This window comes from Pygocentrus nattereri, chromosome 9 (genome assembly GCF_015220715.1).
Source record: "Pygocentrus nattereri isolate fPygNat1 chromosome 9, fPygNat1.pri, whole genome shotgun sequence".
In the NCBI taxonomy this organism is placed as follows: Eukaryota; Metazoa; Chordata; class Actinopteri; order Characiformes; family Serrasalmidae; genus Pygocentrus; species Pygocentrus nattereri.
Genome location: NC_051219.1, coordinates 20,653,620 through 20,672,578, shown reverse-complemented (window position 1 = coordinate 20,672,578; position 18,959 = coordinate 20,653,620). Strand labels below are relative to the sequence as shown.

At 41.0% G+C, this 18,959-nt stretch overlaps 1 protein-coding gene across 2 annotated transcripts in view; it reads right to left on the bottom strand.

The window, feature by feature from the left end:
- Window positions 1–18,959, bottom strand: part of plxna1a (plexin A1a) — a 307,799-nt gene that overhangs the window by 65,987 nt on the left and 222,853 nt on the right. For both annotated transcript variants that reach the window (XR_005130765.1, XM_037541618.1), the window contains exon 12: window positions 16,351–16,541. Coding sequence is in view for 1 of the 2 variants with exons in the window: in XM_037541618.1 (XP_037397515.1) it covers window positions 16,351–16,541 (191 nt within the window). In the remaining variant the exon portion in view is untranslated. The remainder of the gene's footprint in view (window positions 1–16,350; window positions 16,542–18,959) is intronic.

Genomic DNA, 18,959 nt, shown 5'->3' with positions numbered 1-18,959 from the left:
TAATAAATGAGATTCAGATCAGGTAAGTATAAAAAGTGAACCATTAATAACAATAAAAATATATTTTTAAAAAATTGAAACTGTTGACTTCTGCTGGTAAGCGTTTGTTTCTTGGAGAAAAAAAGGAGTGGAGCCTCGAGGAAAAAGAAGTTTAATGAATGCGTGTCTTCCCAACCAAGCAAGTCTAACTCAGCTTACACAACCATTAAACTTAGTCGCCCCGATAAAACACACCCTTTAGTTCTCTCTTTGTCTAAACGACCCCGAAGCCCCCCTACTTGATGGGCGGCTGCCTCTACATTCGTCATTAAAATGTTGAGGCCCACCTAGGAATTTACAGTCTCCCTCCATCTAGAAGCCTTCAACAAGTGACACTGCTAGATTGGGGAGCTATAGATAACCAGATGTGAAACAGGCTAACCACTGGGGTCATTACATGACAAAGGACCGCTCTCCACAGCCCCCACTGAAAGAAAGACATAGAAAATGCAAATGAGATTAACCTAAATGGCAAGGAAAAGCAGAAGGGAAACAGAAGTTACAAAGTTAATAAAAGCAAATAAAGTAAAATAAAGTAAAATAAGATTTAACAAAACATACATAAGATATAAGGGTTAATAAAATCTAATCAAAATGAAGCAAGAGGAAGATAAGATTAGAAAAAAAATACTAATAAACAAGTTTATTAAAATGAAAAATATTTATAAAACAAGAATAATTAAAATAAGAATAAGAAAATTATTAATAATGGTTAAAATAACAAATAAATAATAAAGTAATGAAAATAACAGGCAGGCAGAGTGGAGGTGGTTAGAGTTAAGTGTCACCACCAAGCTGAGCTTTAGTGTGTCCTGTATTAAGTTTCAGCTCGCTGGTGCACTGTAACTAAAAGCAGATTTTCCCAGATCAGTAAAAAATCCCTGGTACCTGGCATGTGATCCAGCCAGTGGATCGAGTCGGATAAATATCATTATTTACAGATATCATTAAAGTAATATATTCTGGCAAATGGCCGGAGAGTGGTTTATAAATGAAAATAAACCAGTGTGTCTCCCCCTGTATAGCCAGTGAGGGCCAACCAACTTTTTCATATAGTCTGCAGTGATGAACCTCAGTGCTGAGTTATAGAGTCCAGTGGTTTGAGGGAGCTAGAAGATGTGTGTTTGTTTATTATGAAGTCTACAGATAAACAGTTGGGCTCAATCCCATTTCTTATTTTTACCCCTACCACTTGTTTTTGAGTATAACCCTCCCCCTTGAAACTGAGTTACAAGGGGTAGTGGTTGAAATCTTCCCCCTATGAAATGGGACAACCCTTCAAGAACCGGAAACGTCATCAGTTGTTGTCAGTGACTTTTATGTAAACAGAAGAGATCCAGCTGTGGTGATCTCACTTGTTTGTCATATGACAGGACAGGTGAATCATATTTAAAATAGCCTGGAAAAATAATCAGGACCTGTTTTTCTGCTGTGTCTCCATACTACAGCAATAATGGTATATCACACTGACATTTGCCATTTATCTGAAGGAGACTGAAAAGCATGGGCGCTCGTGATTCATTCTCAACTTCAGTTTTACGTATCAACCAATCAAACGAGTCACAGAATAAAAAAAAGAGCACAAACATAAAACTACATCACTTCATTAACAACTACTAGCGCTGCTCTGCAGGTAACCCTGCCAGTCTGCAGTGACAGCAGAGAAGGGGAAAGTTCAGCCGCTCACTGCTTAAATACATTTAGGGATCATACGCCTTCAAAGAGGGGGATGACAATTATTTATTATCACCACCAAGAATTCTTCGGTGATATGAAGCTGAACTTAGGTTTTTAATCACCAGCTTCATGATCGATTTCCCAATCCACCTTACATGGTGAGGCAACCTCACATACCATAACATAACTGCTGCGCCATTTAAGGTAGAATGGGAAATTTCGCTAGGTAGTGACCGAGACATCAGTGTGTTACTAGCAATTTTTATGTGTGTTATGAAGGAAATGACCATAAAATGCTATTACAATGGTTCTTACAATACAACGGCTTTTTAACAGAGAAAATACTTACATTTATGTGTATCTTTAGTCGCTTGTGCAGCCATCTTGGGCATTCTGGGAATTCTCATAACACTCCATTTGTAGTACACCTCTAAAAAATCTCCATTTGAAGGGCCATGAGGCCCTAACACTTCATCCTACCTGTCAATCTCAATATGAATCGGGACAACCCTACCCCGAGATGTGAATGCGCAAAACGGAGGGGTAGGGCTAAGTGTTAAGGGCAAGGGGTGAAATGGGATTGGTCCTTGGTGTCATGTTATTCAGTTGATTGACTTGAATAACTTTGTAATTAAATGTTATGTCATAAACTGGACTCCTTATCTGGTGTTTTGACTTATTCATTCAAAGAGTATATTACTGAAACAATAAAAAAATGATAAATATAGCCACAACAAGGCCTAATGCAGTTTGTGTCTTATTTATAGAGAGGATGATTTTATCAAATCTGATTTTATCAAAAGGCCTTCATATGTCATAATTGTTGAGCAGACACCTTTAAACATGATACATGCTGAATTTATGTGTACTACTGAGCTTTGTAGAACACTTGTCAACATTGTCAACATAGCTGACAAAAATACATGACTAATGCTGAAATTCCTGACACAGTTGTGTTTGCAAAGTAGTTTGGTTCTCAGTGTTTAAACCTTTGATATGTATGCCTTTGGTCATACTAAGTGAGTTTTGTACAGATTGACCTTCTGACCTTTATATGATAAGCTGTACTCTTTGAATGAATAAGTCAAAACACCAGTCATGGGCTGTAGGTTAGGGAACCAGCCCTATGACTGGAAGGTTGCCAGTTCGATCCCCTTAGCTGACAGTCCATGACTGAAGTGCCCTTGGCAAGGCACTTAAGCCCCAACTGCTCCCCGGATGCCGTGGATAGGGCTGTCCACTGCTCCGGGTAAGTGTGCTCACTGCCCCCTAATATGTGTTTTCACTAGTGTGCATGTATGTGGGTTTCACTGCATGGATGGGTTAAATGCAGAGGTCTAATTTCACAGTGTGCAAACACAGTGACAAATGGTTGCAAATTCTAATAAAGGACATTATTTAAGTCAATGAACTGAATCACATGACACCAACTGTTTATCTGTAGACTTCATAATAACACTGTAGTAGCATGTTCAAAGAGCTAAAATATTAGCTAATATGCCACTGCCAATTACCCAACATCAAGAGTTTATTGCTCTCAGAGACACTGCTGCTGCCTCTCCAGCTCTAGGCTGCAAATTTCTGAACATATTTGTGTTTGCAAAGTAGTTTTGGTTCTCAGTGCTTAAACCTTTCATATGTTTGCCTTTAGTCATACAAGAGCTAAGTGAAAGTGGGTCAGAATTTTTCAGAAGGTCTCCATATATTATGACTAAAAAAAGATTCAAAGTTCAAAGATTGTTTTTTGGGGGCTAAAGTGCCCCCTAAAGTGCTACTATTCTGTTTAAAAGGCAAGATTCCTAAATGATAGACCTTGAGACTTCCACAATTATTTTAAGACCACATTTCAGAGGATGCAATTAAAAATGAGAAGTACAGAGAAATCACATTTACAACACTGGAAAGCAAGAGAGTTTTAAAAGACATTCAGAAATGCTTTGGGCCAAAGGACAAATACAGATAGTGTACTCCATTCATTCAACATCGACAGTTAACAATTTGGCTCCCTCTAGTGGCTAGAAAAAAACATCTGCTATTGTGAACCAGATCTGCTCAAATCAAATGAAAGGATTTCCTGTAAAGTTAAGCAAAATACAAATATTTGCCAAGTGTTAAGGCTCATTAAGACATATATAATTTGAAACAACCATCATGTCTTAGTTATATTCTGACATGAATAAATACATTTTAGATGGTTGGCAGCATATTGAGAATTGTAGGAGCCGACTTAAGCCGATTCAAACTAAATGTAACATGTTTCTCCGGCTGATTGTCAATGTACAAATAAATTTTAACCAACAGAGCATAACTGACAGATCTGTGGTCTCGTTTCAGAACAGGCCAGACCAAATTGATTGAGCCATAACTTGCAATAACACTGTGCTTAAAATCAAGATTTTTGAGTGAAACGAGTGAAAAAGGGTCGCCAAATATACTTTAGCAACGTCTGAAGCGTGGAGTTATATATTCCCTGTCTGAGTGCAGCGACCGGAGATCTGTTCTCCTGTGACCAAGTACGAGTGACGAGATCAGTAGTGTAACTGTACTGAACTCAACTCTTTCCGTACATCCTAATAAGCGTTAACAGCATTACATCACATCTGCAGTGATGTGTTACAGTGCCAAACCATCATATTTTAGTATTAGTGCATTGCCAAGCAATGAAAGTGAAAGAATGAAGTTCCAGCCCTGACTTAAATGAAAGTAAACTGAGGAAGCTGTGAGGCATTGGAGAGCGAGAAAACGCTATCTTTAAAGGCTGGCTGTTTTTAACCGCTGGCTAACTTGAAGCAGCGCTCCATCACTTGCACAGCACGATGAATTGATGATACTGTAGATCAAACAAGACACAAAAGCACCACTTTCAGTTTAAACATACCTAAAAGGAGGACTCCGTCTGGTGTGAGAGATTCACACTGCAGTTAATGCTTTTACACAGTGAGCTTTAGACATATTGTGGTTCACCCTCAAATCACTACAACAGAACAGTCTGGTAGCTGGTGTTTGAATACTGTAATATGTTTTGAAATGGATGTGGTAGAATTGATACTGTGTGATCCATCACTAGCATACCAAGCCAGCTAATGTTTGCTGTTCATACTAAGTTGACGTTGCTGTGAAACTAAACAGTTTAGCACTGTTTTTGGCCACTTGTTTATTGAAACTGGACAGCCGAACACTTGTCACCACACAGCTAAAAACAACCAGTTTTCGTTCTTAAATACTACATAAATTGCAGCTGTGCTTTTCCAACTGGTAAAAACAACTAATAAGAAATTTTTAGTCTCCCAAGAAAGATTTGTGAAATGTTCCACAGTTTGGTGAGTGTTTATCATTATATGACCTTAAAGGATATTTTAAAACAGCATTTAACCACCCAGGAGCAAAAATCAGCCTTCAAACTTAATAAGAAATAATAATTTGACATTTCCCTTCCTGGATCGGGGCCTTCTCATGGCAGAAGGGCTTGTGTGGACTAGGGATCTTCAGAGCTAAGTAATGATGAGAAAAATTCAATGTAATGCCACGTCATCAGATGTGAACTTCATTATAGAGACTGTGTTATAGCTCCAAATTTAAGAATTACAGCTTTGAGCTCCTCACTGTCCTGTGTTCATATTGTTCATATAATACCCCTTAAGGGATGGTGTTGTGTTTTAATGATGTTAGTGTTGTTGTTCTGTTAGTCTAAAATGTATGTATTATCTGTTATTCTGTAGCCTCTCCTGTGTCTCCTCCTTCACCAGCACACTCATCACTCCTCTCAGAGTGAGAAACCAACCACTGTGGTCTCTCAGTGTGAGACTGTTTGGCTTTAGGTCCTGATGTGCTGTTTGCTGTGAAGGAAAAGCGAGGATCAACCGTTATCACCCACAGAAACGAGCGAAATCTCGAGTATAATCTGAAGTGTCCGTATGCCTGTGAGAGGCGCATGCACACAAAGGAGAGTCAGGATTCTGCATAACCCTGACAAACACGCCTGATTTCAGTGATTTCTGAGTTTCTGAGACCATGTGTTCACTCTGCATATCTACATCAGGTTAAAGTGATAGATTTTTAAAATTTGGATAAGTAATTTACAACCCTTTATTCCATTGTTATTTGTTTGTTATTTAATTTTATGCTTAGTTTGTGAAACTGCGAAACAAAGCCATTTTTGTTATTTTTCCACTGACAATAACAGAATAAAAGACAAGAATACACGGATCGCTACAGCACCAAAAAGACTTCAGTCATACCATCTACAGCACATTGTCTATCAATCAGAAGAAGCATTTCACCATGCAAAGAGCTCTTTAATCATGCAAATGGTTCTTTTTGTGTTCCTAGTTCTATACCGAACCACTGTCTTTACTAAAGGACCTTTGAAGAACCATCTGTTTTTAAGAGTGAACTACCACATGTGGGGGATGAGCATATTTGACTATGAATGAATCAAAAACTGCTAATTTAAATGCTAACTCTCTAGGCCAATCAGAAATGGTGACCATCAAGTTCTCTCATACACTCTATCAAGTTCTTTCAGACTTACGCTCAAAAATGCCTTAGAGTTTAATGGTGGGTGTGAGAGGGTTTAATAGTGTGTGTGAGAGAGTTTGACGATGAGTGTGAGAGGGTTTGATAGCGAGTGTTTGATAGCGAGTGTGAGAGGGTTTGATAGCGAGTGAGGTTTGATAGCGAAAGTTTGGTAGTGAGTGTGAGAGGGTCTGATAGCGAGTATGAGAGGGTTTGATAGCGAGTGATAACGAGTATGAGAGGGTTTGATAGTGTGTGTGAGAGGGTTTGATAGCGAGTGTGAGAGGGTTTGATAGCGAGTGATAGCGAGTGTGAGAGGGTTTGATAGCGAGTGTGAGAGGGTTTGATAGCGAGTGATAGCGAGTGTGAGAGGGTTTGATAGCGAGTATGAGAGGGTTTGATAGTGTGTGTGAGAGGGTTTGATAGCGAGTGTGAGAGGGTTTGATAGCGAGTGATAGCGAGTGTGAGAGGGTTTGATAGCGAGTATGAGAGGGTTTGATAGCGAGTGTGAGAGGGTTTGATAGCGAGTATGAGAGGGTTTGATAGCGAGTGTGAGAGGGTTTGATAGCGAGTGTGAGAGGGTTTGATAGCAAGTATGAGAGGGTTTGATAGTGTGTGTGAGAGGGTTTGATAGCGAGTGTGAGAGGGTTTGATAGCGAGTGATAGCGAGTGTGAGAGGGTTTGATAGCGAGTGTGAGAGGGTTTGATAGCGAGTGATAGCGAGTGTGAGAGGGTTTGATAGCGAGTATGAGAGGGTTTGATAGTGTGTGTGAGAGGGTTTGATAGCGAGTGTGAGAGGGTTTGATAGCGAGTGATAGCGAGTGTGAGAGGGTTTGATAGCGAGTATGAGAGGGTTTGATAGCGAGTGTGAGAGGGTTTGATAGCGAGTATGAGAGGGTTTGATAGCGAGTGTGAGAGGGTTTGATAGCGAGTGTGAGAGGGTTTGATAGCAAGTATGAGAGGGTTTGATAGTGTGTGTGAGAGGGTTTGATAGCGATTGTGAGAGGGTTTGATAGCGAGTGATAGCGAGTGTGAGAGGGTTTGATAGTGAGTATGAGAGGGTTTGATAGCGAGTGTGAGAGGGTTTGATAGCGAGAGTTTGGTAGCGAGTGTGAGAGGGTTTGATAGTCAGTGTGAGAGGGTTTGATAGCGAGTGTGAGAGGGTTTGATAGCAAGTGATAGCGAGTATGAAAGGGTTTGATAGCGAGTGAGGTTTGATAGTGAGTATTTAGTAGCAAGTGTGAGAGGGTTTGATAGCGAGTGTGAGAGGGTTTGATAGTGTGTGTGAGAGGGTTTGATAGCGAGTGTGAGAGGGTTTGATAGCGAGTGATAGCGAGTGTGAGAGGGTTTGATAGCGAGTATGAGAGGGTTTGATAGCGAGTGTGAGAGGGTTTGATAGCGACTGAGGTTTGATAGCGAGAGTTTGGTAGTGAGTGTGAGAGGGTTTGATAGCGAGTGTGAGAGGGTTTGATAGGGAGTATTTGATAGCGAGTGAGGTTTGATAGCGAGAGTTTGGTAGTGAGTGTGAGAGGGTTTGATGGTGAGTGTGAGAGGATTTGATGGTGTGAGAGGGTTTGATAGCGAGTGTGAGAGGGTTTGATAGCAAGTGTGAGAGGGTTTTGATATCGAGTGTGAGAGGGTTTGATAGCGAGTATGAGAGGGTTTGATAGCGAGCGAGGTTTGATAGCGAGAGTTTGGTAGCGAGTGTGAGAGGGTTTGATAGTCAGTGTGAGAGGGTTTGATAGCGAGTGTGAGAGGGTTTGATAGCAAGTGATAGCGAGTATGAGAGGGTTTGATAGCGAGTGAGGTTTGATAGTGAGTATTTGGTAGCAAGTGTGAGAGGGTTTGATAGCGAGTATCAGAGGGTTTGATAGCGAGTGTGAGAGGGTTTGATAGAGAGTGTGAGAGGATTTGATGGTGAGTGTGAGAGGGTTTGATAGCGAGTGTGAGAGGGTTTGATAGTGAGTGTTTGATAGCGAGTATGAGAGGGTTTGATAGTGAGTGTTTGATAGCGAGTTTGAGAAGGTTTGATAACGAGTGTGAGAGGGTTTGATAGCGAGTATTTGATAGCGAGTGAGGTTTGATAGCGAGAGTTTGGTAGTGAGTGTGAGAGGGTTTGATAGCGAGTGTGAGAGGGTTTGATAGGGAGTATTTGATAGCGAGTGAGGTTTGATAGCGAGAGTTTGGTAGTGAGTGTGAGAGGGTTTGATGGTGAGTGTGAGAGGATTTGATGGTGTGAGAGGGTTTGATAGCGAGTGTGAGAGGGTTTGATAGCAAGTGTGAGAGGGTTTTGATATCGAGTGTGAGAGGGTTTGATAGCGAGTATGAGAGGGTTTGATAGCGAGCGAGGTTTGATAGCGAGAGTTTGGTAGCGAGTGTGAGAGGGTTTGATAGTCAGTGTGAGAGGGTTTGATAGCGAGTGTGAGAGGGTTTGATAGCAAGTGATAGCGAGTATGAGAGGGTTTGATAGCGAGTGAGGTTTGATAGTGAGTATTTGGTAGCAAGTGTGAGAGGGTTTGATAGCGAGTATCAGAGGGTTTGATAGCGAGTGTGAGAGGGTTTGATAGAGAGTGTGAGAGGATTTGATAGCGAGCGAGGTTTGATAGCGAGAGTTTGGTAGCGAGTGTGAGAGGGTTTGATAGTCAGTGTGAGAGGGTTTGATAGCGAGTGTGAGAGGGTTTGATAGCAAGTGATAGCGAGTATGAGAGGGTTTGATAGCGAGTGAGGTTTGATAGTGAGTATTTGGTAGCAAGTGTGAGAGGGTTTGATAGCGAGTATCAGAGGGTTTGATAGCGAGTGTGAGAGGGTTTGATAGAGAGTGTGAGAGGATTTGATGGTGAGTGTGAGAGGGTTTGATAGCGAGTGTGAGAGGGTTTGATAGTGAGTGTTTGATAGCGAGTATGAGAGGGTTTGATAGTGAGTGTTTGATAGCGAGTTTGAGAAGGTTTGATAACGAGTGTGAGAGGGTTTGATAGCGAGTATTTGATAGCGAGTGAGGTTTGATAGCGAGAGTTTGGTAGTGATTGTGAGAGGGTTTGATAGCGAGTGTGAGAGGGTTTGATAGGGAGTATTTGATAGCGAGTGAGGTTTGATAGCGAGAGTTTGGTAGTGAGTGTGAGAGGGTTTGATGGTGAGTGTGAGAGGATTTGATGGTGTGAGAGGGTTTGATAGCGAGTGTGAGAGGGTTTGATAGCAAGTGTGAGAGGGTTTTGATATCGAGTGTGAGAGGGTTTGATAGCGAGTATGAGAGGGTTTGATAGCGAGCGAGGTTTGATAGCGAGAGTTTGGTAGCGAGTGTGAGAGGGTTTGATAGTCAGTGTGAGAGGGTTTGATAGCGAGTGTGAGAGGGTTTGATAGCAAGTGATAGCGAGTATGAGAGGGTTTGATAGCGAGTGAGGTTTGATAGTGAGTATTTGGTAGCAAGTGTGAGAGGGTTTGATAGCGAGTATCAGAGGGTTTGATAGCGAGTGTGAGAGGGTTTGATAGAGAGTGTGAGAGGATTTGATGGTGAGTGTGAGAGGGTTTGATAGCGAGTGTGAGAGGGTTTGATAGTGAGTGTTTGATAGCGAGTATGAGAGGGTTTGATAGTGAGTGTTTGATAGCGAGTTTGAGAAGGTTTGATAGCGAGTGTGAGAGGGTTTGATAGCGAGTATTTGATAGCGAGTGAGGTTTGATAGCGAGAGTTTGGTAGTGAGTGTGAGAGGGTTTGATAGCGAGTGTGAGAGGGTTTGATAGCGAGTATTTGATAGCGAGTGAGGTTTGATAGCGAGAGTTTGGTAGTGAGTGTGAGAGGGTTTGATGGTGAGTGTGAGAGGATTTGATGGTGTGAGAGGGTTTGATAGCGAGTGTGAGAGGGTTTGATAGCAAGTGTGAGAGGGTTTTGATATCGAGTGTGAGAGGGTTTGATAGTGAGTGTTTGATAGCGAGTATGAGAGGGTTTGATAGCGAGTGTTTGATAGCGAGTGTTTGATAGCGAGTGAGGTTTGATAGCGAGAGTTTGGTAGCGAGTGTGAGAGGGTTTGATAGTGAGTTTGAGAGGGTTTGATAGTGAGTGTGAGAAGGTTTGTTAGCGAGTGTGAGAGGGTTTGATAGTGAGTGTGAGATGGTTTGATAGCGAGTGTGAGAGGGTAGGATAGCAAGTGTAGAGGTTTGTTAAAATTTTGGCCTAAATGGCGACTCATAATAGCAGGCTTTCTCAGAGTATGATTCCGTATGTGTGCACGAATTTTGGTCTTAATGAGACGATCAGGCATAACATCATTAACTTTGTTTCTATGCTCATTGTCCATTTTATCAGCACCACTTACTACATAGGTGCACTTTGAAATTCAACAATTACACTGTAGTACATCTGCTTGTCTGCATACTTTGCTAGGCCCCCCTGTGCTTCAGTGGTCAGGATCCCCATGCGCTCTCACAGAGAAAATACAATTTGGGTGGTAGATATTGTTTAATATTAAATATAAGTGTCATACTCTGCACTTTGAAGTAACTGGCAGCCAAACTTTCAAATCAGTTCATTTGTACCCCACCTGACTGACTCTTGAGACAAATTCTCATAATACACACATAATAATATGTGTGTGTGTGTGTGTGTGTGTTTGTGTGTGTGTGTGTGTGTGTGTGTGTGCGCGCATCTGAGTGAGTGATGGTAGGAATGCAGGTTTTATTTTATTTTATTGTGTTATATTTATCTTATCTTATTCCCTACATGTGAATGTCTGTCTGATACTGTGCACTGTGAGGTCCCGTAAGCAAAACCAAATTCCTCGTATGCATAGCATACCTGGCCAATAAAGCTTGATTCTGATTTACTACAGCATTTTAAAGTTAACAGCAGGCAAATTTTCCAAATCAGTCTACTGAGTTCAGCATATTGTTTTACACTCGGTCTGATTAATTAGAGTTCTCATTAGAGTTCCAAAGAGATTTGAAGTTTTAAAATTGGTGAATCATGATTAAACTTCATATGTATGTTCAAAACTTTACTGATGTACACGAAGAGGGTGGTAGCCAAAAGCATTGGTAAAGCAATGCGCAACTATATTGTTAACCAATTTATATTATTCAACTTTTTATTATAGTTGTGCATTGCTAAAGCAATGCTTGTATACAGCTTTTTGATGGGATGCACAGATTCCAAGTAGTGGCCGAATATCTGGGAATTTTTGTCCCATTGAGAATGAATGGGCAGAATGTTGACAGCAAGCCAGACATGATGTCACACTGGACCACTCTCTCACACAACACATACAAACTCACACACAGAGCACAATGTCTCACATGCTCCGGGCCTAATGCTCAGCAGTATCAGCACACATAATGATTTTTTTTAAACCTTTGCTCCACAGCCACCGGAATGCAGGGCACATCCCTAAGCTCTAATCCACAGCCATACTCGCACTACTCTTTTTATCATTTTTATCATTCCCTGTTCTTCTCATAGAGCCCCATTCATTTCTGCCACCACTCAAACTCTATTACTTCTTTGCCCAACAACCACCAAAATGCATGTACTCAGGGTACATCGCTAAGCTCTAATCCATAGCCATACTTACCCACACTCCTGTTTCTAATTTTTTCATCCCTCGTTCTTCTCATAGAAGATCATTTCTTTGCCCGACATTCACCAAAATGCATGTACTCATTCCGGGCAGGTCCCCAAGCTCTAATCCACAGCCATACTCACCTGCACTCCTGGGTTTCTCATTTTTCATCCCTTGTTCCGTACAAACCTGCACTCCTTTATTTGTCGTTTTTCTGTCCCTTGTTCCTGCCATTGAGTCCCATTCATTATCGCCACCATTTAAACTCTATTACTTCTTTGCCCGACAACCACCAAAATGCATGTACTCACTCAGGGCACATCCCTAAGCTCTAATCCATAGCCATACTTACCCGCACTCCTCTGTTTCTCGTTTTTTCATCCAGGGTCCTATTAATTTTCGCCACCACTCAAACTCTATTACTTCTTTGTACTACAGCCACTGAAATGCAAGTATTCACTCAGGGCACATCCTTAACCTCTAATCCATAGCCATACTTAACCACACTCCTCTGTTTCTCTTTTTTTCATCGTTCCATCTTCAGAGTCCAATTCATTTTCGTCACCACTCAAACTCTATTGCTTCTTCACCCGACGGCAAACAAACTACTCACTCAGCCTCACAAAGGTACTCACTCAGAGCAGGTGCCCAAGCTCTACTCCACAGCCACACTGACCCACATGCCTCTATATGCTGTTTTTTTCATCCCTTGTCCCTCCCATAGAGTCACATTCATTTTCTAACACATCAAAGCCTCAATCTGTCTTTTTCCCAACAGCCAACTGTACTTTGGTACATGTACTCATTCAGGGCAGGTCCACATGATCTAATCCATCGCCTTACTGAAACGCACTCTTCCATAAGTAGTTTTTTCATCCTTGGTTTCTATAGACTTCCATAGTATCCGCTGTGCAACTATTCCGCGTTTCATTCAGGAAAGGCACTTTTCTAATTATTCTCATTTTTCTGCCGTTTCTTTGCTGTGTCACTAGTCCCACAGTTTTCAAGATATTGACACCGTTCCAACTCCAAACTGTGGTGTGATGCATGCTTGTATACAGCCTTTTGATTGAATGCACGGATTCTGTGTAGCAATGGAATTTTGCGGAATTTTTTCCCATAGAGAATGAATGGGGTGACAATTTGCATGGCAATCTACGGTACTTCTGCTTGCCCGAACGACACAGTTTCGCATATCGCAGGGCAGGCCCCCAAGCATGAATTCACTGTTGTTTTCACCCGCAATCATCTGTTTCTCGTTTTATTCCATCCTTCGTTTCTCCCATAGACTCCTATTAATTTTCGCTACCCCACAAAATCTATTACTTCTTTGCCCAACAGTCACCAAAATGCATGTACACATTCAGGGCAGGTCCCCAAACTCTAAGCCACAACCATACTGACCTGCACTTCTCTGTTTCTCATTTCCATCCCTCGTTCCCCTCATTGAGTCCCATTTATTTTCGCCACCATTCAAACTCTATTACTTCTTTGCCCCACACCCACCGAAATGCAAGTACTCACTCAGGGCACATCCCCAAACTCTAATCTAATCCATAGCTATACTGACCCGCACACTTCTGTTTCTCATTTTTTCATCCCTCAATCTTCTCATAGAGTACCATTCATTTTCGCCACCACTTAAACTCTATTACTTCTTTGCCCGACAACTACCAAAATGCATGTACTCACTCAGGGTACATCCCTAAACTCTAATCCATAGCCATACTTACCCACACTCCTCTGTTTCAAATTGTTTCATCCCTCGTTCTTCTCACAGAGTCCCATTCATTTTCATCACCTCACAAAATCTATCACTTCTTTGCTTTTTTTTTGTTAGTCCTCCTCTCCTCTCTCTAGCTACATCTGAGGGGAACGTAACACCGACATTTACCAAAATGCATGTACTCATTCCGGGCAGGTCCCCAAGCTATAATCCACAGCCATACTGCCCTGCACTGCTCTGTTTCTCATTTTTCATCCCTCGTTCCTCCCTTACAGTCCAATTCATTTTTGTCACCACTCAAACTCTGTTGCTTCTTTATCCGATGGCAAACAAACTACATGTACTCATTCAGGGCAGGTCCGCAGGCTCCAATCCAAAGTCATTCTGACCTGCACTTCTCTTTTTGTCATTATATCATCCCTCATTCCTCCCATTGAGTCTCATTCATTTTCACCACTACTCAAACTCTTAAGTCTTTGCCCTACAGTCACCAAAATGTATGTATTCATTCAGGGCAGGTCCCCAAGCCCCAATCCACAGCCATCCTGATCTGCACTCCTCTATTTGTCATTTTTTCATCCCTTGTTCCTCCCATAGAGTCCCATTAATTTTTGCCACCACTCAAACTCTATTATGCCTTTGCCCGACACCCACCAAAGTACATTTACCCATGCAGGGCAGGTCCCCAATGTCTAATCCACCACCATATTGACCCACAATATGTCATTTTTTTGTCATTTGTCATTTTTTCATCCCTCGTTCCTCCCATTGAGTCTTATTCATTTTTGACACCACTCAACTCTATTACGTCTTTGCCCTTTTCAAACTAGTCTGTAGAATTTGAAGCTAACTTCTCAAAGCTGGTCTAGAAATACTCTTTGGCCTCTCTAGGTAAATAATTATCCAGCACATTTTAAATTTTTTGCTCATTGTGGTCTCCCTTCAGCACTTAATCATTGTGGCCATGGCAATGCTAGCTTAAATTTTGGTAGCTCATCAGACATTGGTCCGATTATCTCAAAATTGTAGAGTTAACTATACATGCAGCCTGCAAAATTTGATCCTGATTGGCTCATAGGGGGCGCTTTAGCACAAAAACAACTAAAATCTTTAAAAATGTTATTACAATGATGCTGCAAAGTCTACAGATAAATAAGAGGTGTCCTTTGATTCGGTTTACTATCTGAATAACTTTGTAATTACATGTCATGTCATAAATTGGACTCCTCTGGTATTTTGAATTTTTCATTTAAAGACTACAGCTTATTATACCAAGGTCAAAAGGTCAATCTGAAAAAGTAAAAAAAAAAAAACCTCAGTGATCTTTGATGGAGGTCCCTGATCAAATTTCATAACATGTGGAGACCTTTGGGCCGATTCTGACCCACTTTCACTGAGGTCCTTTTTGCTAAAAGGACCCTTATGAGTGCATTGGATCTCATTATGTCATGCTTATCAAAGCCATAGAGAAACAAAATACTTTGCTAACGCATCAAAGACAAAATGTTTACCATTACTCATGTATTCCCTTCAAACCTTTGTAGATCAATAAATTGAAATATAAACATATATTAGGTTTAAAACACCCTGCTCATTGTTCATGACAAATGAAGGCCTGTTGATAAACTCAGACTTCTTTTCAGCTTCTCTGCCTTGAAGGTCCAAACTGCATTAGACCTTATTAGGCCTATTTGGCTCAAAGTACATGAGAGCTACATGAGGGCTTATGCATTCTTGGACCCGCTCATTACCGCTTGTGACTATATTTATTGTAATATTTGTAATTGTAATAATTATTTAAAATTTAACTCAAGACTCCAAAAGAAATTTAAACTTGACAGGACTATTTAGGAATATATTCTGAGGTAGCCTATACATTTTGATGTGCCTATATAAATAACTGTTTCTCAGCATCTGTGCATTTAATCAAGCTGAATAATAAATTCTACCTACAAATTAACAGATTTTCACAGAATATCTAAGGACAATCTGATATGCTGCAATGTATAGTTGCCCTTAGCCAATCTGCTTTCACCAGACATTTGATAGGCTTAACATTGATCTTGAATCCTGAATGGTGTCTCCATGCAGGCCCTTTCTAACAACCAGTAAAGCTTCAAATGATTTGGCCACTGGAAGCACTATTCATGAAAAACAAGTGATTATAAAAGCAAGTCTTATTTTTACCCTTCTACTCCAGCTGAGGCTGAATCTCAAATGGCTCCTGGCTTCCTACATAGTGCACTACATAGGAATTTAAATACTGGATCCTGCACCCCAATGGTGCAAAATATAGCTGAGAAATAGTCATTTGGCATTCAGCCATATTCAAACTCAAAAATCTGATGCACTATTTGGCTAGAATTTCTAAACTTTCACAACTAGCATACTATTAGGAAGTATGGAGCTGTTTGGGAATCAGCCTGGGTTTGATGCTACTTCTGACTGAAACATGAACATGTGACGCATGCAATCCATTCAAGGGACTTTACGACTTTTATACTCCGCCCACTTAGATTTTGAGATAATACAGATTTTATGCAAAATCTCAGACATTTTTGAGAATAAACTATCTAAAGAAATCCTAGCAATCTGAATTTTAATAATTATCAAAAAAATTGGGAATTTCAATCAGAATTGCATATAAACATAGCCAGTATCTAATCAGGTTTTGAGAATCGTGTAATTTCACTGGTATCAGCATTGATGAAATGCAAAATATATTGGGTGAAAAATTTCTTGCCATAAATGGGATATTTTCATTTTTATTACTAGATTGTAGTTGACTACTGAAATTGCAGCTGATAATTACTATAAATTGTTGCAGTCACATTTTGACATGCTCACCTTTGTGATTTTGGGATGTGTACATCGACTGTTGTCAGCGCTGGGGTGCATCCAGACGCTCTCTGGTGGAGCACACTCCTGCTTAAGGGAGCACTTCTTTTCTTGAACACACCAACCACAGTCAAAGTGTGAGTCAGCCTTTAAACACATCCCACAGCTGTCCCTCAGAGCATAGCATTTATATAGGTGGGCTATGGAGAGGCAAAGAGATGAAGCTTGATCAGTTATAGTGAGCAAAAAATATGCAAAAGATGCAGCATCAATCTACAACATGCAAATAAAAAAAGGAAACACAGAGGATAGAAAAGAGGATGTTTCAAAGTGAAGCAAACACTGATGAGCTTACAGATAGGGATGGCAACAAGACTTGCACTTGTTGAAGAAGGGGTTGGAGATTCAGTTCACAGTTCTCACCAGTGATAATACAAGCATGGAGTAATTAGATATTAAGATCTAATTTGTAGCTGACTGAGGGGGTATGTCACGAAGATTTTTTAAATAGCTTTACACTGTTGCCATTAAAAGAATGCAAATGTTATTTAACTGTAAATCTCTCATTATTATTAAATATACAGTCACATAAGTATTTCTGAACAGTTTAGGAAAACTGAAGTCATAACTTTCAACTTCTGAGGGAAAAATGAAGATGACTCATTGCAAATCCTTTTCAGAACATATAAATCATCTTGAAAAAATGGGCAGCCTTTACAAGACTGACTGAAAAGCTGGCCCAGACTGAGTGAAGACAGAAGACACCTTACTTGGTCTTTTCATTTCTGTGTTTGCATTAAGTAAAGAGTGAAAGATGGTGTTTCTCTCATGAGGATCCTGTCCCTTGGCACTTCAGGGAAGCAGGAGAACGTGCTGTTGCCTGGTTGCACTAGACAGCCCTGAGACTTCAAAGGAAACGGCATATTCATCTGCTGCAGCCTAGTGCTAATCTGATTAGCAACGGCCTAGCTTAAAAGTGGCACTGGGCTAATTAAACTGAACCAAATGAATGATTCAATTACATTAACATTTCCACTTTACACCAGGGCAAAGTCTTGTTTTTTTTCTCAGCCAATTTGGAAAAGATGGATAAATCTATAATCTTTTACAGAGAGAACAGTGGGAGGGAAGAAGGATGAGATGAGGGAAGGAGGAGTGTGAAATGAGGAGAGAGAGAGAGAGAGAGAGAGAGAGAGAGAGAGAGAGAGAGAGGAGGAAAGGGATGATGAGATGTGAAGAAGCATATTATTATGCAGGCTGAGGATAGTTTATATTTCACAGGTTAGAAATTAAGCATCTGGTTGATCACAATGTTAACTGCTATCCTACAGAGCAAATAATGAATGACTTACTAAAACCTGATGATGAAGAAAGTACATTATATTGCAAAATGTATTCAGTCACCCATCCAAATCAATGAATTCAGGTGTTCCAATCACTTCCATGGCCACAGGTGTATAAAACCAAGCACCTAGGCATGCAGACTGCTTCTACAAACATTTGTGAGAGAATGGGTCGCTCTCAGGAGCTCAGTGAATTCCAACGTGGTACTGTGATAGGATTCTACCTGTGCAACAAGTCCAGTCCCCGCTACTAAATATTCCACAGTTAACTGTCAGTGGTATAACAAAGCGTAAACGATTGGAAACGACAGCAACTCAGCCATGAAAATGACAGAGCGGGGTCAGCAGATGCAGAGCCAATCGCTACAGACATCCAAACTTTATGTGGCCTTCAGATTAGCTCAAGAACAGTGCGTAGAGAGCTTCATGGAATGGGTTTCCATAGCCGAGTGGCTGCATCCAAGCTTTACATCACCAAGCATAACGCAAAGTGTTGAATGCAGTGGTGTAAAGTGCTGCCACTGGACTAGAGCAGTGGAGACATTTTCTCTGGAGGGACGAAACACGCTTCTCTGTCTGGCAATCCGATGGATGAGTCTGGATTTGGCGGTTGCCAGGAGAATGGTACTTGTCTGACTGCATTGTGTCAAGTGTAAAGTTTGGTGGAGGGGGGATTATGGGGATGTTTTTCAGGAGTTGGGCTCAGCCTCTTAGTTCCAGTGAAAGGAACTATTAATGCTTCGGCAGACCAAGAGATTTTGGACAATTTCACGCTCTCAACTTTGTGGGAACAGTTTGGGGATGGCCCCTTCCTGTTCAAACATGACTGTGCACCACTGCACAAAGCAAGGTCCATAAAGACATGGATGAGTGAGTTTGGTGTGGAAGAACTTGACTGGCCTGCAGAGTCCTGACCTCAACTTGACAGAACACCTGTGAGATGAATTAGAGCAGAGACTGTGAGCCAGGAATTCTCGTCCAACATCAGTGTCTGACCTCAGAAATGCGCTTCTGGAAGTATGGTCAAAAATTCCCAAAAATACACTCCTAAACCTTATGGAAAGCCTTCCCAGAAGAGTTGAAGCTGTTATAACTGCAAAAGGTGGGCCAACACCATATTAAACCCTATGGATTAAGAATCGGATGTCAGTCAATTTATATGCGTGTGAAGGCAGATGAGCGAATACTTTTGGCAATACAGTGTATGTTCTAAATTAAACTACAAAGAACGTACTTTGGCAGTAAAACCCAGTGGTCTACACCATTTAAATTTCT